The 25859-nt window shown below is 35.4% G+C and overlaps 1 protein-coding gene across 1 annotated transcript; it reads right to left on the bottom strand.

The window, feature by feature from the left end:
• Positions 1 to 814: 814 nt before the first annotated feature.
• LOC143253771 (peroxiredoxin-like) lies at positions 815 to 17691 on the bottom strand. The gene is made up of 7 exons (XM_076508120.1): positions 17455 to 17691; positions 15265 to 15331; positions 13157 to 13298; positions 7111 to 7246; positions 5995 to 6098; positions 5483 to 5613; positions 815 to 1056 (listed from the first exon to the last, which is right to left on the bottom strand). The coding sequence occupies exons 1-7, from the start codon at positions 17485 to 17487 to the stop codon at positions 971 to 973; spliced, it is 699 nt and encodes a 232-aa protein (XP_076364235.1). The 5' UTR covers positions 17488 to 17691; the 3' UTR covers positions 815 to 970.
• Between the last annotated feature and the right edge of the window lie 8168 nt (positions 17692 to 25859).

Raw genomic sequence — 25859 nt, 5'->3', positions numbered from 1 at the left:
ATAACTGATAAATGTTCAATATGTAGATGTTTATATTTCACACTTTAAAAAATTGTTATACGAGTTTAAAAATAAAAAATATTTGAACTTGAAATTGTCGGACACATTGTGGGTGTATAACACGGCAAAGATCTTCTGCGTCACTCTTAAAATGTTTCAATTAATTTATTTATTAACTTAGAGTATCAATGCTAATTTTCAAAGAACCAGCATAGTTCAGAATATTTGATTGGACAATGTGTTCTGTACAAGATAACGAATTGCTTACTTAGATTAAGCTTTCAAAAACTACAGATTTACTTTCACGAGGAACACTACATGCTACTATATTAGTGTTATGTATACAGTTAGATTAACAAAAATTTATGTATAATGCAAATTAATTTTCCTGGGAAAAAACCAACATTTTGGGTTTAATTTTTTTGGAAAATATCTTAAAGAAAGGTTGTGAAGCCAGCTACCGACAACAATGGAACTTATAATTTCTATAAAATAAGGTAGTTGTAATAAACAAAATACGTGCATAAACAAGACACTGAAATTTTTCTAACCATATATGATAGCAATAATTTATAGAATCTTCAGAGTAATTAAATGAGCAGGAAAATTATACCTCAAGGCCCGATATTTTGTTTTGTTTTTCCATTTTGTGTTTGAATGTTTTTTAACTTTTAGAATGATATATTTTCATAATTCTTGGGCATATTTGATTACTGTCCTTCAATTTATAATTCCTTTTGATGTATTGATGTGTCCTAACATTTAATAATATTTAGTAAAACACACACACACACCATATATATATATATATACACACACCACAATATTACAGTTTTTATTTGTCAAATCTTTGAAGTAACATTCACTTACAAACAAACTGTTCAAAGAGCTAATCATAATATGAAAATTTACTGTTAAAGAAACCACCTTTTACTTTTAAATGCTCTATATTCCATGCTCTTCTACTATATTAATTAACTTTCTGGAAATACTCTAGAGATCCTTTAGGATCAGGTTTTATTGAAAGTGAGTCAGGTTGCCATCCAGCAGGACATACTGTTAAAAGAGGATGAAAATTCAGTGATTAACTAAATATTCATAATTACATAAATGTAAGTAAAAAATAGCCATCATTTGTCAAAGGTAGAAATACATCCAAATTACTATACCAACACCAAATACCATATCTTAAGAAAACATATTTACTACGATAAATCTTTGGTAAACCTTGAGAAGCCAAGAAATTTAAAAAGTTTCAAAAAATGAAATATAAAGCTTTCCAGCATTAAGCATGAGATAAATTTTCTAGTTAAAATTAAAGCTATTTATTCAATGTTGATAGGGGAAAAGTAAATTTGTGCCCATGCAACTTTGGAGGTTTGTTGTCAATATGCTTCATAGCCTGTAGAGCATAAACCATGGTAAATATTAAATACAACCAAAAGATGTATCAGAAAATGGAAGTACCATTAGATGCATCACAAAGATCAAAAAATATGACACTACTCATAGTAACAAATCATAAACCATCATTGTGATTGTTTAAAATTCTGTTACATATATAATCATTAAAATAATTATAATCATTCAATGAACATGAATACTTTATTTAAACAAATATATGGAATGAGAAGACTAAATTAACCAATTAATTAAAGTTTAATTAATAAAAATAATACACTTTTCAAATCATAATTATCATTATTGCAAAATAAAGATATTTTGCAGTAATAAATGACTGTGGTTTAAAAAATGTATACTCTTCAAAAAAAGAAATGCAAAAGGCAAAATTTGAGACAAATTGTTAACAAGTTTATTCGGGTAGTTCTGTATGACATGTGTGAAACTTTGCACATTCAGTGCTGAACGTCCAAAGTCTGCAAAGGCGAAGTCCACGCTTAATAGGTGAAGTTTAACGTCACTCAACGTCAATAACGAGTATACCCCCCGTGAGCATCAATAACTGCTTGGCATCTCCTGCCCATGGAAGCGATGAGATGACGAATCACATCCTGTGGAATGGCTGTCCACTCAGCCTGCAAAGTTGCTGCAAGCTGAGGTAGAATCTGCGGTTGATGTTGTCACCGTCGCAGACGTCGGTCCAACTCGTCCCAAAGATGTTCGATGGGGTTTATATCTGGTGATCTGGAAGGCCAGGGAAGAATGTTGATGTTGTGGTGTCTCAAGAAGACAGTGGTGAGTCGGGCTGTGTAAGGACGGGTGTTGTCATGTTGAAAAACGTTGTTGACGTTCACCATGATGGGTTGCACATGGGGCCTAAGAATCTCGTCGACGTATCGTTGAGCCGTAAGATTCCCTCGAATCGGTAAAAGGTCTGTTCTAGCATTACAGGCAATGGCAGTCTACATCATGACGCTGCCACTACCAAATCTGTCAACATCCTGCACACAGTTTGCTGCAAAACGTTCACCTCGGCGACGGTAAACACGGGTCCTTCCATCCTGCCTACAAAGCATAAAACGTGATTCATCGTTGAACCAAACATGCCTCCATCGTCGATGAGGCCATACACGATGTGCCCGAGTCCACTGCAGCCGTGCTTGTCGATGTTGCTGAGTGAGGATGATGCATCTGACTGGACGTCAAAGTCGGATTCCTGAATCTCGTAGACGGTTGCGTACGGTCTGATTGGAAATCCTACGCAGCCCTGGTATAGTTGAGGCAGTCAGTAGACGTCGCAGTGGTGGTCCTATCCCGAAGGTGACGTAACAGGATGTAGCGATTTTGTGCGGGCGTGGTCACACGAGGTCTGCCAGATCGTGAACGGTCACGAGTTGATCCATGTTGTTGGTGACGATTCCATAGCCTTGTGATGGTGCTTGGGTGGACATTCACAGCTCTGGCAACATCTGATCAAGATTCGCCTGCTTCCAAGCAACCAATGACGTTGTTGCGTTGTGCTTCAGTCAGTCTTGGCGTAACTGTAATTCGTGTCGGTGGCTTAACACTGATTTATGGAAACCGAGAACCCATCACTTTTATAGGGATTTTGCACATGTTGCACTTGCAGATCTCTCAAACAAATGTATTGGACACGAATGCGTTTTGGCAAAAAATCCTCCGTTTTCAAAGTGCATAACGTTTATTGTCATTTTGGTCTGACAATCTGTGCCTTAACACGTGTAACATCACATACTCTGAGCTTGTAACGTTATTACATATATTTCTCTTTAAAATAAAAAAATATCCCTTTTGCATTTCTTGTTTTGAAGAATATATTATTTTTATTAATTAAATTCCATGACATATAACTAAAGAATTTAATTCAACATTTAAAATTATACCAAAATTACTAAACATCTTCAACTTTGATGAATGAATTACACTTACAATTCTTTAATTTTGATTACTACAGATAAAAGAAATTAAACTCATCGATACACAAGAAATTGAGTCATACTTTTATAATATAAAGAAAGGACAATTCAATTATGCAGGAAAAAAATAAAATTCTGAATATAATAAAACATTATAAATAACCTAGAACACACTTACTTATAAATAAACATGAATAAAATTTTTTATACAAGTCCGATATGATTATAAAGAAACAGAAAAAAATAAATATTCTGAACTGCACAGCTCTATTTAGTTTCTTGAAATGTTTTTTTTCTTCAATGTAAAAATATTAGCAACACAGAAAAAAATAACTTAAAAATGGACATGAGAATGACATTCTGTGACCTATATCTGGAGGGTAAAAAGAATGAATGAATGATATAATTTCTTTATAATGCAGTAGAAGCTGCAGCATACATCATTTATTGGCAGAATGAAAACCAAAATGTTTTCTGGATGTTTACTGCAGATAAACCCTTTGTGAAATTTCAAACTGTAATGTTACAAGTAAATAAACATGGTGACCTTACCTTCTCCATGCTCTTCTACAAACTAAGAAGTGCATGAGCGTCACTGGTGACCTTACCTTCTCCATGCTCTTCTACAAACTAAGAAGTGCATGAGCTTCACTGGTGACCTTACCTTCTCCATGTTTTTCTACAAACTAAGTAGTACATGAGCTTCACTGGTGACCTTACCTTCTCCATGTTTTTCTACAAACTAAGTAGTACATGAGCTTCACTGGTGACCTTACCTTCTCCATGCTTTTCTACAAACTAAGAAGTACATGAGCTTCACTGGTGACCTTACCTTCTCCATGTTTTTCTACAAACTAAGTAGTACATGAGCTTCACTGGTGACCTTACCTTCTCCATGCTTTTCTACAAACTAAGAAGTACATGAGCTTCACTGGTGACCTTACCTTCTCCATGCTTTTCTACAAACTAAGAAGTACATGAGCTTCACTGGTGACCTTACCTTCTCCATGCTTTTCTACAAACTAAGAAGTACATGAGCTTCACTGGTGACCTTACCTTCTCCATGCTTTTCTACAAACTAAGAAGTGCATGAGCTTCACTGGTGACCTCACCTTCTCTGCTTTTCTACAAACTAAGAAGTACATGAGCTTCACTGGTGACCTTACCTTCTCCATGCTTTTCTACAAACTAAGAAGTGCATGAGCATCACTGGTGACCTTCTCCATGCTTTTCTACAAACTAAGAAGTGCATGAGCTTCACTGGTGACCTTATCTTCTCCATGCTTTTCTACAAACTAAGAAGTACATGAGCTTCACTGGTGACCTCACCTTCTCTGCTTTTCTACAAACTAAGAAGTACATGAGCTTCACTGGTGACCTTACCTTCTCCATGTTTTTCTACAAACTAAGTATTACATGAGCTTCACTGGTGACCTTACCTTCTCCATGCTTTTCTACAAACTAAGAAGTGCATGAGCATCACTGGTGACCTTCTCCATGCTTTTCTACAAACTAAGAAGTACATGAGCTTCACTGGTGACCTTACCTTCTCCATGCTTTTCTACAAACTAAGAAGTACATGAGCTTCACTGGTGACCTTCTCCATGCTTTTCTACAAACTAAGAAGTGCATGAGCGTCACTGGTGACCTTCTCCATGCTTTTCTACAAACTAAGAAGTGCATGAGCATCACTGGTGACCTTCTCCATGCTTTTCTACAAACTAAGAAGTGCATGAGCGTCACTGGTGACCTTCTCCATGCTTTTCTACAAACTAAGAAGTGCATGAGCGTCACTGGTGACCTTATCTTCTCCATGCTTTTCTACAAACTAAGAAGTACATGAGCTTCACTGGTGACCTTACCTTCTCCATGCTTTTCTACAAACTAAGAAGTACATGAGCTTCACTGGTGACCTTACCTTCTCCATGCTTTTCTACAAACTAAGAAGTACATGAGCTTCACTGGTGACCTTTTCCTTCTCCATGCTTTTCTACAAACTAAGAAGTACATGAGCTTCACTGGTGACCTTACCTTCCCCATGCTTTTCTACAAACTAAGAAGTACAGGAGCTTCACTGGTGACCTTTTCCTTCTCCATGCTTTTCTACAAACTAAGAAGTACATGAGCTTCACTGGTGACCTTACCTTCTCCATGCTTTTCTACAAACTGGAAAGCCTTGATGAGCCTTAAAGTTTCATTTACGCACCTCCCCACAGGCAGATCATTAACAGTAACTTGCTTGATGACTCCGTTAGGATCTATGATGAAAAGTCCTCTACAAGAAACAACATGAACCTTCAGTTGAGGATGTGTGCGTGACTTGAAAAGTCCATAAATGAACAAAATAAAGATTCAAATGGCTAAGTACAATTACAAAGAGATGGATTTTAAGTTAAAGTAACTTTCTAAAGATGTGATCGTGCGTTTCTTAAACCAGTACATAAATCACCACCTCTTAAAACCTACAAGAATTATACAGTACATGTACACTAGGATTTAACAAATACTTAACAAAAATATTCAAATGATATATATAAATAAATGTCTTCATGTGGGTCTTTTCTATTCATAAAATTCCTGAAAATAACAATCAAGTCTACAACTTAATACATCTACAAAAATCTACTGATAAATTTATAGAAACTCCATCTTATACCTCAAAGCAACTCCTGCATCTTCAATTAAAACTCCATAATCTCTTGCTATGGTCTTGTTGAAATCAGATAATAAAGGAATATTCATCTGCCCAAGTCCTCCTTGCTGAAAATTTCATGACATTTGTTATATTTTCAGTCCATCAGACTTCCTTCTTTACAATAAAATTAAACTTGGCAACAAATAATATAAACAGAGATTGTTATTTAACCTACAGAGTGACAACAGATATTTTTATAACTATCTACCAATCCATGATGTGTTCAATTTTCATTATGAAAGACATCACAGTTACCTCTCGCAAACTATAATATTAAATAAATATATAGTTTATTGCACTTAGCTAGTAGTGATTTAAAAACATTCTAATTAATTCTTCAGGCAAGCCATTCACAAGGCTAGTAATTTTAACCAAAAAAATAATTTTTCCCAAGAGGCAAATCAGCATCTGGATTTTTAAAGCTTCAACATTTAATCCTTAATATTACAGTTTGTATTCCAACCTTTACTCCTGTTGGAATTGAACTTTTTTAAACAATTTTAAACATATGTTAAAGTAATATTCTTAGATATTAGTATTGAAATTTCTTTGCAAGGCACTAGTGGATACAGCATCAAAACAAAAGTGATGTACACAATCTCTGTAGTTAAAATGTTTACAATACTGGCTACTAATATGTTTCTAAATAGACAATTTTAACCTTACAAATCTAACTTCCAGACCATCTTTTGCAGACACACAAAAGCTACTCATCCAATAAATATATACACATCTTAATTTCCACTAGACTCAACTGTAATAATTCTGACAAAGTAAACAGTGCTGTGTTAATCTTTCACAATAATGAAACAACCCTTAGACAGCTAATGTTTAATGATTGTTCCTTCATATACCAAAGCTAACAAATATTGAAATTGATTTAAATGTTCAGCACGTTAGCTGTAAAAATGTAAAAAAAACAACTGAAAGCAAACATAACTAATCTCAATGACTAATTTCTAATATATGAATTCAGTTTTGACAGAATATAAATATATGTACCTTCTTTGGTGTGTTGTTACAAGCTAAATTTGTAACAGAAAAAAATATATACAACACACACACACACACACACACCTTTCTTGGCGTGTTGATCCAAGCTAAATGACTAAAGTGCGAGTCTGTCGAGATGGCTATAACTTCAGTGCGTAACCCTTTAAATTCATCTGCTTTCTCACTGAAGGCTATAATCTCAGTTGGACAAACAAATGTGCTAAAAATAAAGAAATGACAACAAACATGAAATATTCAAATCTGATCAGTAGATCTACATTTTGGAAAATAAAAATGTATTAAAATATCCATAAAAAGAGCAGTTTTTTTTTTTAAATCAAACCTCAATATCTATTGCAAGGAAGAAAGTGATTTTTTGAAAACACACAAATTGTACAGCAGCAGTGGCGGTGCCAAGGGGGTTGAGCCCCCCAGATGAGAGAAGCCTCCTCATGATCACCGAGCCGCTGACCATGGCTAACAATTGGCTCAACCCAATCGAGATCCAGATGCCATCTGCACCATCGATTCCCACCTCAAATACCTTAAGCGTATGATCACCGAGCCGCTGACCATGGCTAACAATTGGCTCAACCCAATCGAGATCCAGATGCCATCTGCACCATCGATTCCCACCTCGAATGCCTTAAGCGTATGATCACCGAGCCGCTGACCATGGCTAACAATTGGCTCAACCCAATCGAGATCCAGATGCCATCTGCACGCCTCCCACCCCGCTTACTCCTATTAGCTGCCCACAGTTTTACAACATGCCCTATCAAAGCTGTGTTTGTGTTCCCTAATTAGCCCTGTAATTTTACATTATCACAACCCCTCTAATTAAGTACTTGTGCTATATGGTTAAAGATAAACACTTTCTCTAACAGTGTTTCACGGATATGTTCTGGATTTTCATGTACTATTAATATAATTTGGTGATTTCAATGCCGTAGAGCAGTTGTTTGTAATGTTGAACTACGTTTAATTGTTAACTTTCCTTATTCATGCAATGTCCCAATAGTATGTATATCATCTTTTTCCTTAGATTTCAATGTTTAAAATGAACATCCTTTAAGCCCTAATGCCAATATAAGGAGAGAAATTCCCATTCGTTTCATACAAACTAACACAACTTGGAAGTAAGTGGTACTAGTAGCAGCTGGCTCTGGGGTCACTTTGACGTTCACTCGCTCTGTATAAAAGGAAGATATGTTTGTTTACATGGCTCTCGCTCTCTCTGGTACTTGACCTCACACTGGAACACACACTCAGTTTGGATTAATAAAAAAATCAAAATCAGCAACTTGTTTTCAAACAAGGACACTAATACACAAGACAAGAGTCAGACATCACCCACCAAAACATAAACCGGTCACACTACACATAGTGTTGATTATGCAACACTACCTGCTACTCAAGAAGAGGCAGCAAGTAGATGGTCCTACAAATACACGTGGTGCAAGTGAGGAGGACAGTGGTGATTGTGATGGTGAGAATGTGGACACGACTGGTGAGGGACCCCAGCCGCAAGAGGGCACCACTCACTCCCATGGTGAAAAACTACCACCAGGACCCAAGAACTTGAGTCAGCTTCCAAATAGTGGTCCTACCTTTCCAGACTTGAAGAGATACCCTACTACAGAATATAGCAGCCAGTCAAAGTCATCCAACAAGAATTGGCTTGATCATCACTCATGGTTGGAGTACTCTGTAACCCAAGATGCTACATTCTGCTTCGCATGTCATCTTTTCAGTCACACAAACTTCAGTAAAACTGAGAAGTCCTTCACCCATGAAGGCTTCCAGAATTGGAAGAAGGCAACCACATCACTGAAGTTCCATGATAACTCTGCAGGACACAAGTTTGCCATGCAAGCTTGGGCAGAGTTTAAATTGCAGAAAACAAAGGGTGCAAGGATCTAACATGCTCTTGATGCAAGCCATTCTAAAACTGTGGAGGAAAACCGACATTACATAAGAGCTGTGATAGATGCACTGCTCTACATAGCCTGCCAGAATGAAGCCCAGAGAGGCCACAGGGAAGGTAATCAGTCAGATAACAGGGGCAATTTCCTGGAACTTCTTGACATGATTTCAAGGTGTGATGAAATTGTGAAGAAGAAACTGAGTGGTCCTGGCAATGCCAAGTACATGCACCATGATATCCAAAACAAACTGCTTGATATTATAGCTGGAATGAGCAGAAAAGATACCAGCAAAGAGGTCATGGAAGCTGAGCATTTTGCTTTAATGGTGGATGAAACAAAGGATGTGAGCAAACAAGAACAGCTGTCCATTGTGGTAAGGTACCTCCACCAACAGAGCCTTCTTGAGGAGTTCCTGGACTTCACAGCTGCTGAGGATCTGGATGCAAATTCATTGCTCAAGAAAATCATGGAGACTCTGGCTAAATGTGGTATTGACCGTAATGGCTGCATTGGCCAGTGCTATGATGGAGCTGCAGTCATGTCAGGGCACATCAGTGGCATACAGGAGAGATTCAGGAGATAGATGTCTCAGGCTGTGTATGTCCACTGCTATGAACACAGGCTCAAGCTTGTGCTAGTTGACTGTGTGCACAATGTCCAGGCTGCAGCAGAGTTCTTTGTGACAATTCAAAAGCTGTACAAATTCTTCTCTACATTGGTTGTGAATGAAGAATTTCTGAAGGTACAGAAGGAGCTTGAACCCGTGAACCAGCACATAAAGTTGAAGCGACTGTCAGACACAAGATGGTCCTGCAAATGCTTGTCTGGCTGTGAAAAGAACCCTCCCTGCCATTATGACAACCCTAAAGTGTCTTATGGAGGGGGACAATGTCCACAGAGCCACTGAATAAAAGGGCCTGTGCATCCTCCTAGATCAGCAGTTCATAACCAGTCTAGTGGCCATAGAAAAACTACTGTTGATGACACAACAGCTATCAGACCACCTCCAGTCACCTGACCTACAGCTGGCCTCTGTAGAGGACCTAGTACAATCTGTCATCTCTTGTCTCTCAGAAATGAGAACTGAAGCAGCATGGAAAGTCTTGGAAGTGTCTGCTGAGGATATATGTAAGAAAGCGGGAATATGCACTGAGACGGTGTGTCAAGGTGGACAGCGATCTGCCCCCAGACACCTGGACAAATTCATAATCACATCTAGTACTGGCCAAAGAGATGAACAAACACCAGATGCCAGGAGACACACCTTCTATGCCATCATAGACAGGATGCTCAACGAGCTGAAGAGAAGATTCTCCTCTGATGCCTGCAGTGTTCTGATGGGTGCAACTGCATTGAACCCCAAACACTCCACATTTCTGGACAAGCAAGCACTCTTAGAAATGGTAGCAAACTGGTGTGGCAGAGGATGACCTTGCAGTGGAGGTCCACCAGTTGAACTGGCTAATTGCCAGGAAGTATCCACACCATTAAAGCTTGCAACCATGCTGGAGCCATACAAGGGTCCCTTCATGGATCTCCACAAACTTGTATGCATTGCTGTGACCCTGTCTATCATTTCAGCTGCCTGTGAGAGAAGTTTCTCATGTCTGAAGCTTCTCAAGATATACTTGCACAACAGCAGTGGTAACAACCGCACAAGCAACCTTGCTGTCATATAAGTAAACTTCAGGAGGGCAAAACAACTCAATATTAATACTGTTATAGATATATTTGTTGCCAATCACCAGAACGGGTGCACTGTTCTGAAGTAATATTGACTACAAACACAACATGATGAAAGATAGTTAGCCTGATAGTGACCTTACTTTTCCTCAGAGTGTATTAACTTCACATGGGATAATTCGTTTCTGCTATGTAAACTATGTCTTTATGTTATATTTCTTTTGATTTGTAGCTTTACTCTTAATGGTATATTAAATGTTCAATCTAAGCTAATCTTGATTTTCTTTATTATTATGTATTACCTTGGGTGGAATTTAGGTGAGCTTCCTCTTTTACATATACACATTTTCATAAACAGATTATTTCTAATTTGTAATAATGAATTATTAATCAGAGTATGAGTTTCCAATGAAAACTGCATTGAAAACACAGTTCTAAAATGTACCTTAATTTACATTATTATAATTTACCATCTATACTTCATATTGATGCCATTTTGGAAAGCCCCTCCACAGTTTACCTCAGCCCCCCCCAACGAAAATATCCTGGAACTGCCACTGTACAGCAAGTAATTGAATTATAATTGAATCTATAATGTGCATTTTTACTTGTTTTACAATAACTTAAAAGTTATAATGCTAATAATAGAAGGGTATGGTACATTACTATTAAAAGAGGCTAAACCATAAATTGGAAAGGCAAAATGTTTTTTTTATTAAAAATAATTACATGTTATGCTTATTATTAAAGTACTTAACTCTTGTAAACAAATATTTTATAAAAGTTATAGATTGAAATAACAAAAAAGATAATATGAAAAAAATAAAATAATTTTATAATCCATCATTCAACTATGGCCATAATTGTTCAATGAGAAGAGATTTTTTTTAACTTTCCATCAGTGCACTTGGTAACATGCTATAGATTCAATTAGAATTTATTATTTAAACCATTTGAAGCTCTGAACAGTTAGTTAGTTTTGTTTTAATGGAACACTATTAAAAAAGCCGTCAAGCAAATGCACACTGTGTCCAATCAAATAAAAACAAGTTAGCTTTATTTTTAATATTAAAACTTGAGAAAAATTTGATTAAAATGTCACACAAAACTCTAAGTTCTTACCTGTGGATTTACTGTAAAACTGCTTTCAATCTTTAAACAAGCAAGTTTTTATGAATCCTTAACTAACTAACACCGTAAGAAAGACATTACTAGAAAACATTAATGTTCTTCAATGACATTTTCAGGATATGATTTTAGCTTTTTCCTGCATTTCCAGAATGAATTTTTTTTGTTGAATTTTAGGTAAAGCCACACTAGGTTTACCTAGTGAAGGGATCAGAACCCACAACCTGCACATCGTAAATCAAGTACCCTAACCACCAGGACATACCAAACCTTTTGAGTAAGTCAAAGTTAAGTTTATATAACTTACAACTTTAAACTAATTCCTCAGTTGAAACACTCAAATTCCATCAACATTTCTGTGACTACGACTTGAAAGTGTGCTTCTAGAACATTGAAATACTTGAAATAACTTAAATGACCAAGTAATGCTGGGGACAGAAATAACACACATAAACAACATTTAATGTACAGCTGAACTGGGACACTAAAAGCAATCTTGATTAATCATGAAAATCTTTAAGATCAAGATAAATTTAGACACATTATTTGACTTTATAATATGTGTGTGTGTGTGTGTGTATTTACATACGTACATCACACATACGCTCAATTCATACTCACTGCTTCACTTCATGAATGCATACGCTCAATTCATATCCACTGCTTCACTTCATGAATGCATACGCTCAATTCATACTCACTGCTTCACTTCATGAATGCATACGCTCAATTCATACTCACTGCTTCACTTCATGAATGCATACGCTCAATTCATACTCACTGCTTCACTTCATGAATGCATACGCTCAATTCGTACTCACTGCTTCACTTCATGAATGCATACGCTCAATTCGTACTCACTGCTTCACTTCATGAATGCATACGCTCAATTCGTACTCACTGCTTCACTTCATGAATGCATACGCTCAATTCATACTCACTGCTTCACTTCATGAATGCATATACTCAATTCATACCCACTGCTTCACTTCATGAATGCATATACTCAATTCATACTCACTGCTTCACTTCATGAATGCATACACTCAATTCATACCCACTGCTTCACTTCATGAATGCATGCGCTCAATTCATACTCACTGCTTCACTTCATGAATGCATGCGCTCAATTCATACTCACTGCTTCACTTCATGAATGCATATACTCAATTCATACCCACTGCTTCACTTCATGAATGCATATACTCAATTCATACTCACTGCTTCACTTCATGAATGCATATACTCAATTTATTCCCACTATTTCAATTTATGATACTAACAGAAAGTATTTTTCACATCAAAATGTATTTGGTTTTAAATAAACCAAGAAATTAAAACTTTACAATCACATGTACATGCTTGTGTCAATAAATGTATTTTATACTCACAAGTCTAGTGGGTAGAAAAGAAGAACAACATATTTTCCTTTATAGTCTGAGAGTTTGATCTCTTTAAACTGGTTGTCCACTACAGCTGTTCCTTTAAAATCAGGAGCAGGATGTTGGACTGATGCTGCTAGATGACAACCTCCTAAAACATTAAATACGAGGCACTGTAACTCACTTTACCATTTAAGGCTATATGATGCTAAAACATGTTGGATTTTTTTTTTTGAATGCAATTCTGATAATACTTAAGAAAATAAGCACAGAAATTATTTACTGGCCAGAGAGAATAAAAGGTTTGGGCAAATTTATTTGAGAAAATGCTAGTTTAAATTTACCTAATTTAAATTAGTAGGGGCCTACTTATAAAACTGTTAAGTTTTGAAATAGGAAATTATGCCTAGAAATTTTTACACAAAAATAAAATTATAAAAAAAAAGAATTTTATACGTATCAATATGATACAAAATTTAAACAAGTTGAACAAAATAATGTTTGAATTACATGATCACCTAAAAAGAGTGCAGTAACCTGTCAGATCTGAAAAACAACTAATAAGAGGAGTGAGTAACGGCTACTGTTTAGTATCTAATAAATTCTATGAAAGAATTTTATCTGTGAAAAAAAAACCCTGGTGGCCCAAAGTTGATGAAGAAAAATCTTTTCCTATATCTGTAGAAATCATTTTATACAGTTATTTCTACTATAAAATACATGTTATAGAACTATAGATATGTATTAAAAACTGGCTAACAGATATTTAATGAGTAAATTTCTTCAGTAGTTTAATATACTATAGATTAAACAGCTCTCTTAACTCTTTGAAATAAAGTGGCTGTATAAAGATGTGTTGCACAAATTCTGTGAATTGATGATGACCTAGAAGCTCCAGAAATATTTATTTCTGGAATATGAAACAAGCATAATGCAAGTGTATAATTTTTACTTCACTTATAAAAGAACCACAGAGCTTTGACAAACAAACTTACAATCATTTAGTTATGTGGTTATAGTTCATATATAACCCCCACTGTTCGATACACAACTGTTCAGTGTAATAGTTATTATATTATTACATGATTTATTTAGTAATTAAAAATTTAATTTAAATTTCATAACAAGTGTTAAAAGTTATTTATTTTGAAATTAATATTTATGACAAATTTTGTTACAAAACTTGGTATGAGTCCTATGTTGCGTATGTAGTTTAACTGCTGTACTAGGCTTTTCTAATATTATAAATGTCATCTTACTCAAAGCTTCTATGTTGTTCACATCACATATAATATTGTTACTAGAGGGCTAGATATTTGTAGGTTTTTTTGTTGTTAGTCATACATACATGCAGATACAAGGTGAAGGTTGAGTTAGTGAAAGAAAAAGTGAAGACAGACTGTGTGATTGTCAGTTTAGCTATAAAGGGCAACTTTTAAAGTGAAACTTTCATTGTTTGTATTGTAACAACAGAGTTAGAATAGAATAATTCATCTTGTCAGTCCAATTCAAAAGTAACTGAACCAGCCTGTGTTGACTTTTCTCACAAAACAGAATTACTTAAATATCTAGATATGACTGTGATACGGTAATGCAAGAGAATTTATCACTGATTCTATTGTGATAAAAAGAGAAGAAATGAGACCTTGTCAGTTGGGTTCTAAAGTAACTGAACCAGCCTTTGTAGATATTGGTTGAATTACATGAAGCTCTACATTCAACTGTGGTAATCAATAGTGTAATGATTTATTTGCTTAAAACATGTGGATTATGTGCTATGGATTTATTGTTGAATTTTATCATCAACAGGTCAGAGGCTTACAGTAGAAAATCTAGCCTCATAAAACTAACATTCATTGAATTTTTGTTCACTGCTAAGTAACAAGTTAATATATCTAAATAAACAAAAATCCAAGCATAAAACCCCAAGTTTAGATTGGTTCTTCCAAGGTAACCCTTTTATTTGTAGTAGAAAAAACTGCCTAGTTTAAACGACAGTTGTTATGAAATGCATTACTTTTGAAAACTAAGTGCAAAATACATTGTATTTTTATGTGACTTCTATAATGGGCTAATGTATTTCATTTGGAAGTTACTAATGAACAGATTTTTCTTACCAGTGTGAAAGGTTTTGACATTATTCATACGTCCTGTCAGTGTTGAACATCTTGCAGTTTGGAAAGTCTTGAAAAAAATATCCATATATTATCACACAAAATACAATTATTAATTAATAATCTCAAATGACACTAGAAATTTTATTTCAATAATGTAAACTACTTGAGTTAGGATTTTTTTTTTACCAGCATTTTCCATTTTATAGTATAGAACTATAGATGAACAACTGAATATCAGAAACAAAATATCCCAACACATTAACTCATAAACTAAACCACAGATAAACTGTGTTGTTAAATAAAAGAACAAACTATGAACAGCATTTTGATGAAGCAGGTTATTTAGGTAACTAAAAACAAAATCTTTTGCCAATAATGCAATCATATAATAATAATCTCAATAGATTTTCTACAAATTCTAAAGCTTGTACACAAAACAAAGTATTATTTAATATTAAGACGCTGCAGCCAATAATGTAGAAATTAGTTCATGACGTCTCTTACTATTTGTTTATATCCCTGTATTTCATTACCTAATGAATACTTCGAGGCTTACATTTAAAACTTTTCCTGTCCATCTCTATTTTTAATAAGTGTAAAACCTGCCAATAATATAACCAAGAATGCCACACATTTTTGAAAAATTGGTAAAAACCAAACATTTCATTAGAATTACATGTCCAAATGGTAAAAGTATAAGCTTGTGGTCAATTTATTATATAAAAGAAGATAGTCATGGCATATAGCAAGAATACAACAACGAGTACCTAAGCCTTATGACCCCTTCTTCAACACCAGTGTGGTTCAATGCAATATTACAGATTGTTGGTCAGCAGGAAGCTTCCACACAATATGCTGAAGTCAAATTTCCTCCTTTTCTCATTAACTGATTTTCAAAATTCATCAATCAGGTATGAACAGTAATCAGTGACTTTTAAAGCTCTGTTTCAGTAGTCCAAAGTCATCAAAGCTCATGAGAGATAAATGTAGATAATAATATACTTACATGTTCCTGGTTGTCCTTGCATCTTGCAAGGAGCTGGCATGTTCAGTTTCACATGTGACTGAATGTTTTGTCAAACCATGCTACACAAGTATCCTGCCCATATGTAGATGGTGTTTCCTTATAGTACAATAGTGTAAGCATTAGAGATGGGCTATTAGTGCAAATCAATAATCAATTAATATTTTTGGCTCACTAACTGATTATTCTCAAAGCAGGAATAAAACAAAACAGCAATAATTAAAAACAATAAGCTTGTTTAATAGATTATTTTTGTGACATTAATTAATTTAACCCCAATTTTGACTAATCAGTTATCATAGAAGACAACAACTGATGTATTCTATGCTTATAATTAATTAACTTTATCAGTTAATCAAGTCAACTGCTTATCTCTAGTCATCACACTAGCCTGACTTTCTGTGTATTTAATTTAACCATTCACATTAATAGGGTCCAATGGGTGTAAGAGTTAAGTTTTACTTGGAAACTTTCGACTGACATACACTGTTAAAGTACTTATTGATATTACTGTTAGTATTAGGGCTAGAAGTAAGAATTATTGTAACGAGTTGGTTTTATTACGTAAGAAATTATGCAGCTATGGAACTATCAGAAGAAAGGGACGGGAATTCCTTTTTTCGTTTTGTTTTAAATTAAACATAAAGCTACACAATGGAAAATCCGTGCTCTGGTTATGACAGATATCAAAAGTCTGATGCTAGTATAAGTACGCAAACATACCGTTGTGACACTGGTGGGCAGGAATGAAAAACATAATACTACAGTTGTATGTAATTCTTTGGTACAGGTTGTGAACAAGATAGTCTATGGAGTAAACTCTATCATTATTATTAGTACTCTAATAATAAGAGTTTTGCAGGTCTGGTCCAACTCTTTACTGTCCAGTAAACGTAATCTTATGCTTTAGTAATGACTCAAACAACTAAGCACAGCTATAATTACACATTGATTTACTTTTAATAGCGGTATTAAATTTCAGATACAACGGAGATCAGACTTCCAAAGTCAATGAACAAACTAAAATTCAAAACGTCACGTTTCAGGCTAGAATCCAAGTTCAAGTTTCAAAGCTGCTTAAACTTTTAAAGCACTGTAATTTATTTACTAATAAAGCTAAACTGTTAAAACGAAAAACCCTACAAAAAGTATAAACTAAAACTTACCTTACACAACAACCCACGAATAATTCCAGCCATCTTTGTCACTCGTTAATATTAAAAAGCAGACACTACCGCGAAACGACCTTCTAATCTCAAAATTTAGTTGGTATGACGTCTATGAATACGACCATATGATATACAAAATGTTTACAATTGGGTTTGTGTAATTTTTGTTTTGCAATAATTTTGGTTTCATCCCAGTTAACTGAATGTCTTTCACTCGAAAACTGCCATAGTTGTACAGCAACGATTTTTTAGAGCTGAAATAAATAATATTTCCCACTTAAAACATTTGGTACAAATGGAAAAAAACTACTTAAAATAAACATATTTGATTATGGGGAACGTCACTCCTAAAGGAACATGATTATTTTATTAATAGCTGTATATTTATGCACACATTCTGTATATCTATAGTAATTAAAAAAATTATAAAGGATAACAAAACTAATAAACAACTCATTGTATTGTCTCGATTTTCCTTTTGAATTTTTAATGTGTGTGTATTTTTTTTATTAGAAGAGCCACATTAGACGATCTGCTGAGTCCACTGAAGGAAATCGAATCTCTGATTTTAGCAGCGAGGGACTAAATTTTGAAATAAAGTAAAATTTGTACAGAATAAACTTTAAAAGGCAACTAAAAAAATTACTTAGTATAACATTTTATAATTGTCAAACCAAATAAACAAACATAAAAAGTTGCCAAGAATTCAATGTTTTCTAAGTTTCAAATTTTTTTCAACTTAATTTAAATCCAGTCAATTGAAGTAAAATGTCAAAGTTTCTGTTTTTTAATTGCTAAGCTGCACAGTGAACTAACTACGATGTAGCTAACGAAGGATCGAGCCAGAAATCCTAGCATTATAAATAATCAAGAATCAGACTTACTGAAAATTACATAATTATCAAGTGCAAGTTGGTAAAAATAGAACTGAACCAGATATTTGTAATTAATCTATGGATTATGATGCATTTAGTTATCAAATCTCTACTCATCAGGCGGACCGGCATGGCCAGATGGTTAAAGCACTCAACTCGTAATCCGAGGGGTGCGTGTTCGAATTCCCGTCGCAACAAACATGCTCACCCTTTCAGCCGTGGGTGCGTTATTATGTGCGGTCAATCCCACTATTCGTTGGTAAAAGAGTAGCCCAAGAGTTGGCGGTGGGTGGTGATGAGTAGCTGCCTTCCCTCCAGTATTACACTGCAAAATTAGGGTTGGCTAGCGTAGATAGCCCTCGAGTAGCTTTGCGCGAAATTAAAAAAAACAAAAAACAATCTATTCATCATTAGCTTTATTAACAATAATAATACTGGATTTTTGTACTTTTAGAAATGTTGTATTGATATCAAAATCAGAACTGTAGTGGTATTCTCTGGTAAAATGAATCTAATATATAGTTTATCACTTTTCCATAGTCCAGTAGGTTCGAAACTATCTACCTGCCAAACCATTAAATGAACCCTGATGGCAAATGTAAAATATGAATACCAGTATTACAAAATACAAATCTTTATGTAATAGAAAGAACCATGTTAGCTCTGTTCTTTTTTTATCTGGTCTGACTTGATAGCTTTGAGCTCTCTGGCTATTGGGGCAAAGAGTGAGATTTTGTTTACGACGACAGAAAGAATTGTCACACAGTTTGAGGAAACCTAACACCTAATGCAGTATCCCAATTCTAAATTATCTGTCAGTTATCATTTTCATTACATACATCCATGAAGAAATTAACTCAGAATCTATAGTAAATGTAAAAATTTCTATACCACTCCTTTACTTGAAATATAATCTGTACCTAGGGAAGAAGCAATATAGGAGGCAAAGCATTTATTGAGGCATTTAATTTTAAATTGAGAAAACGGTCAAAGCAAGTTTATAACAGCGTCATCCTATTCACAAAGGCATTAACTAATTGAAGTAAATATGTATGTATTTTTTTATATTTCTAAATAAATCTGAATAATATTGGTTTTTCTTGTCATAGAAAAGTAATATCTAACTGTTTTGAAATGCGAAATCTTGATCGTTTTAGAAATGACATATCTTAAACAGACTCAATAAATTGAATAAACTATATGTATTAATTCGTGTCAGTTTGCATAATATTTTTACTAAACATTAAACTCTGTAATTAATGATTTAAAACTATATACTGTGCCCATAGGCTATCTAACCAAATTAGCAATTTCCCAGGGCCCCATACATGGAAGAGCTCCCAATGTATGCTATACCTTTTAATCTATTTCTGAGTTGTTGTTTTTTTTATCATTGTGGGACCTTATTTATTGAATCGTACCCAGAGCTCAAGAATGATTAATATCGCCCCTGATTTTGTCAACCAATATATTATGACTAGTCCACATATCAAATCTCTCTTATTTATAATCCCTTTCTTCGCAAACCTACACGAACTAATAGACTGAAAAGAAGTCAGTAGGTCAATAGAATCCACTTCTAGCTCTTTGGCTACTAAAAACAAATAATGCGGTGGCCGATTTTGCAAAGTCGTGAACATAAACCACTAACTTTGGGATTTTATTCCAGTACAATAACTACTAGGTCATGCATGACCCGTTTATATTTATGTGAATGAAACTTTAGAAATAATTTTCATCAGTTTCGTTCGGGCATACATCCAAAGCAATTCTGCGAGTATATCATCCATCGCAACTGAAAGAATTTAATCTAGGTAACCAAATATGCAGTGTCGTCATGGTTTTCAACTACTCAGCTTGGATTGAGTGATGCCACATTTATACAGTTTGGTTCTGTTAACTATGGTGTTAAATTTCCAGCATATCTATACGTCTATAATTACCTACGTACATGACATAAATGTAGTTGCTGAAGAATATACCTATTTATGAATACATGCATCAAAGTTATGCAACCTGCTAATGGTAAATCTCACATCATTATTATTTAAAGCGGAAATATTAGGCTAATGTTTAACACTTTTTATTCATAAAATAAGAGTTAGTATTATCACATGATAATTTGATATTTATGAGAATATTCAGACACTAGTTTATTCACAAACGTAACTCAAACAAGTCATATACGTTTGAGGTTATAAAGAAAACTAAAACAGTCGGAAATTTCAAAATACATATCAAAGCCCCAGTAATACTGTTACTTTCAAACGGTCACTTGTAAAATAAAAATAACAATCAACTGTTTGTTTGTTTTCGGAATTTCGCACAAAGCTACTCGAGGGCTATCTGTGCTAGCCGTCCCTAATTTAGCAGTGTAAGACAAGAGGGAAGGCAGCTAGTCATCACCACCCACCGCCAACTCTTAGGCTACTCTTTTACCAACGAATAGTGGGATTGACCGTCACATTATACGCCCCCACGGCTGGGAATAACAATCAAAACACAACGATTTCGATTACGTTAACAATAATAACAAAATATGGAGCAAGAATGTAAATAGTTAACAGGAAGGAGATTTAATACAGTAGTAAATAGTAGAAAGAGAAATTAATATCTTTTAACCACATATTAACAGCAAAAAACAACAACACCAGTTTGTTTGTTTTGAATTTAGCGCAAAGCTATTCGAGGGCTATCTGCGCTAGCCGTCCTTAATTTAGCAGTGTAAGACTAGAGGGAAGGCAGTTAGTTATCACCACCCACCGCCAACTCTTGGGCTACGCTTTTACCAACGAATAGTGGGATTGACCGTAACTTATAACGCCCCCACAGATGAAAGGCCGAGCGTGTTTGGTGCGACCGGGATTCGAACCCGCAACCCTCGGATGACGAGTCGAACGCCTTAACACGATTGGTCATCCCGGACCAACACCACCAGATATTCAAGTACTAATGCGACTGTAGTATCTCTTTCGTTTTCCAGTGACAAGTCTGCGAACTTATACTACTAAAAATCGGGATTCAATAGACAAGGTGGAAACAGCACAGTAGTCCATCATGTAGTTTTACAGATAATAAAGAGCGCTTACCTGCTGGACTGATGAAATAGCTGTTAAATGGAAGATCTCGTTGGTACTTGATATATTTATTTACGTTCACTAACAAGACTTAGATTATTTTAAGCATGATTTTAGCAGAATGGATAACATCATTAGCAAGTATCCCTGGGGTTGCTCGAAACTTATGGTGCGTATCATTTCAGTTTTCGTGTTGAGGCCTTCATTATGTTATTTGATACAAAACTTGGGTAATTATGAGATACCGTGTTATTTTTAGTCAATATTTCATTTAAATTTCATATCATAAAAAGTTATTGTAAAGATGCGCTAAACAGAGAAATTCGAGGCCTTTCTTTTTTACAGTAAAATATATAATTTGGTCTTAATATATAATTTAACTTTAAGGCCAAACCCGAAGTTTTCGAAAAAGGAAGAAATCGCTTTTCTTAAATAACTTCTTTGAAAGAAAGTTTGGCCCGGCATAGCCAGGTGGGTTAAGGCATTCGATTCGTAATATGAGGGTCACGGGTTCGAATCACGGTCGCACCAAACACGCTCGCCATTTCAACAGTGGGGGCGTTATAATGTAACGGCCAATCCCACTATTAGGTGGTAAAAGAGTAGCCCAAGAGTTGGCAGTGGGTGGTGATGACTAGCTGTCTTCCCTCTAATCTCACACTGCTAAATTAGGGACGGCAAGAGCAGATTGCCCTCGAGCAGCTTTGTGCGAAATTAAAAACAAAGAAAGTTTGCACCATGTTTTTTCATGATTGGTGCTTGTTTTGTTTTTTCACCAACACGAAAAAAATTATAAAAATTAAAAACAAGTGGCAAAATAAAGCAGCCATGTTCAAATTATTTTTTTCATTCAAGTCTCCTTTGTATGATTAAAAACCGACAATTCAAAATATTGAAAAAACATATCGCCGAAAAATTAGGAGTCGACGCTAAACTTGCATTTTTTATTTACTTGGCCTTGTACGTTTTTCTGGAGATATTACTGGAAAAAATTGGTACCGATATTTATTATTGTTAAAGATAAATATTTTTAACAATACCGATAACAAGTTGTCGATTCTCGTATTTTTGTCGCTATTATCTATCTTTTTGAATCTACAATTTTTATATATTACTTCTGGGCCTGGCATGGCCTAGCGCGTTAAGGCGTGCGCTTCGTAATCTGAGGGTCGCGGGTTCGCGCCCGAGTCGCGCCAAACATGCTCGCCCTTTCAGCCGTGACGGCGTTATAATGTGACGGTCAATCCCACTATTCGTTGGTAAAAGAGTAGCCCAATAGTTGGCGGTGGGTGGTGATGACTAGCTGCCTTCCCTCTAGTCTTACACTACTAAATTAGGGACGGCTAGCACAGATAGCCCTCGAGTAGCTTTGTGCGAAATTCCAAAACAAACAATATATTACTTCGTACAAGTTGACTTTAGCAGTTCTATTCCACACGTAAAAAGCCCTTCTTGACCTGATTTATTCAACAACTTAATTACGATATATTCAATTTTGACAAATAATACTGAGTACATTTCTTAATTTTAAATTGTAGAAGATATACTCTTCAAAAAAAGAAACGGAAAAGGCAAAATATGAGACAAATTGTTAACAAGTTTATTCCGGGTAGTTCTGTATGACATGTGTGAAACTTTGCACATTCACTGCTGAACATCCAAAGTCTGCAAAGGCGAAGTGCACGCTCACTAGTTGAAGTTTAACGTCACTCAACGTCAATAACGAGTATGCCCCCCGTGAGCATCAGTAACTGCTTGGCATCTCCTGCCCATGGAAGCGATGAGATGACGAATCGCATCCTGTGGAATGGCTGTCCACTCAGCCTGCAAAGCTGCTGCAAGCTGGGGTAGAATCTGCGGTTGAGGTTGTCGCCGTCGCAGACGTCGGTCCAACTCGTCCCAAAGATGTTCGATGGGGTTTAAATCTGGTGGGCCAGGGAAGAACGTTGATGTTGTGGTGTCTCAAGAAGACAGTGGTGAGTCGGGCTGTGTGAGGACGGGCGTTGTCATGTTGAAAAACGTCGTTGACGTTCACCATGATGGGTTGCACATGGGGCCTAAGAATTTCGTCGACAGTTGCGTACGGTCTGATCGGAAATCCTACGCAGCCCTGGTATGGTTGAGGTGGTAGACGTCGCAGTGGTGGTCCTATCCCGAAGGTGACGTAACCGGATGTAGCGATCTTGTGCGGGCGTGGTCACACGAGGTCTGCCAGATCGTGGACGGTCACGAGTTGATCCATGTTTTTGGTGACGATTCCATAGCCTTGTGATGGTGCTTGGGTGGACATTCACAACTCTGGCAACACCTGATCGAGATTCGCCTGCTTCCAGGCGACCAATGGTGTTGTTGCATTGTGCTTCAGTCAGTCTTGGCGTAACTGTATTGCGTGTCGGTGACTTAACACTGAGCTGTGGAAACCAAGAACCCGTCACTTTTATAGAGATTTTGCACATGTTGCACTTGCAGATCTCTCAAACAAATTTATTGGACACGAATGCGTTTTGGCGAAAAATCCGATGTTTTCCTCCGTTTTCAAAGTGCACAACTTTTATTGTCATTTTGGTCTGACAATCAGTGCCTTAACACGTGTAACATCACATACTCTGAGCTTGTAACGTTATTACATATATGTCTTTTTAAAATAACAAAAATATCCCTTTTGCGTTTCTTGTTTTGAAGAGTATATATTTTTGTGATTTTGGCCAAGATATTCAAGTTATCAATCAGCAGTTGTTTACTTTTTACATGTGATTTTAAATCATATTAATTGTAAAGTTAGCCATTTCAACAAAGGGGTTGAAATGGCTAATTCTACAATTAATTTCGACTTCAATTTACGTTTTTCCTTAGTGTTTTTGCTTTTAATTTCACAAATTGTCATAATCAAATTTATTTATTCAGACTTGTTAATAACATGTGAACCTTTTATCTCCCTTCTATCATCAGATAAATTTATCAGCAAATTTCTTGAAATCTTGATTAATGATTACGCGTTTACGAAGAAACGTGGCGTGCAATTTGATTCTTTAAACCCGTAATTTTTTACGAATTCCGCCAGAATTATTTTCACGATTTCCTAATAATTATAACATTTCATAAAATTTAAATTTTCTTAATTTTGTGGATAACAACATAGTTTGGATTAGTTTTAAGCTAAAGAGACACAGATGTTAGCGGCCACTGTCATTTTCAGATGAGTAAATAAATAGGATTTTCACGATTATGTTATGGCATCATCCACTCGGGTTTAAGAAGTTAACACTTTTATTCATTTCAAATAATTTTGAACTATGTGTTCTTCAGATCCTCAGACTCTGAAACATTGAAATCACATACAAGAATATAAATTCTGAAATTAATTTAAAATTACACGTATATAAACGTTCCCTGTTGAGCAAATATCACTTTCATCCCTTACTTTCTGATCCAGTAAAATTACAGTAGATGGAGATTAAGACGATTATCTTGTGTGGTTTTTCTTATAGAAAAGCTACATCGGGTCCTCTGCTGAGCCCACCGAGGGGAATCGAACCCCTGATATTAGCGTTGTAAATCAGGACAATTATCTTAGTTTTATAAAGTGATACGTACATCTTATACCAGTTTTGTAAGATTATCAGTTTGAAAAATAGTGTTTTTTAAACGTGTGTACACTACTAGTAAAATATACTGTCCAATAAGACATGCACACCATTTCATCCACAGAAACTGGTCTAGTCCATAAACGAAGCTGATTCGTGACACAACTTGTGTTCGTTTAAATAAATAGTAATAAACACAGGACTTCGCCTTATCTATTTACTCTTGAGAGATTTTAGAAAAAAATAACCAAAATCAATTAAATAGTATTCACTACTACATGTCACTATACATTGATCAATAAATCATATGACAACATAATTTTATAAAGAATCCGCATGAATGTAATTTCCACATTTTTAATTATTCATAATATTATTCAGGCATTAGAAAACTTAAATCTTCAATTGTATTATTTTCTAGTTTCTCGCTTATAATCTATGGATTTTTTTGTATCAATTTAGACTTGCACGTGGACAACATTAAAGCTAAATGGGATCCCAGACCCGAAACTGCCGTATTTTTCCGACATTTGGTAAAACCTTGGCCCAAACCGCATACTAAAACAGCATACATGAAAAAACAAAAACAACTTTAATCCTTTTAATTACAGTAATTGTTATTTTGTTGTTTTTTTTTAAGTTTGCGCAAAGCAACACGAGGACTATCTGTGCGAGCCATCCCTAATTTAGCGGTGTAAGACTAGGGGGCTAGTCATCACCATTCACTGCCAACTCTTAGGCTACTCTTTTACCAACGAATAGTGGGATTGACCGTCACTTTATAACGTACCCACGGCTGAAGTGGCAAGCATGTTTGGTGCAACGGGGATTCAAATTACAGTAATACAAACACAAAGTCGTACTAA

Source organism: Tachypleus tridentatus, chromosome 6 (assembly GCF_004210375.1).
Source record: "Tachypleus tridentatus isolate NWPU-2018 chromosome 6, ASM421037v1, whole genome shotgun sequence".
In the NCBI taxonomy this organism is placed as follows: domain Eukaryota; kingdom Metazoa; phylum Arthropoda; class Merostomata; order Xiphosura; family Limulidae; genus Tachypleus; species Tachypleus tridentatus.
This window is presented reverse-complemented; position numbering and strand designations above follow the sequence as displayed.

Excerpts from the sequence above, each read along its gene's own strand:
- LOC143253771 (XM_076508120.1), bottom strand. The coding sequence starts at position 17,487 with ATGGCTGGAATTATTCGTGGGTTGTTGTGTAAG. Across the intron at positions 6,099-7,110 it reads GGATCAACACGCCAAGAAAG|CAAGGAGGACTTGGGCAGAT; the intron begins GTGTGTGTGTGT and ends TGAAATTTTCAG. Across the intron at positions 5,614-5,994 it reads GATGCAGGAGTTGCTTTGAG|AGGACTTTTCATCATAGATC; the intron begins GTATAAGATGGA and ends TGTTTCTTGTAG.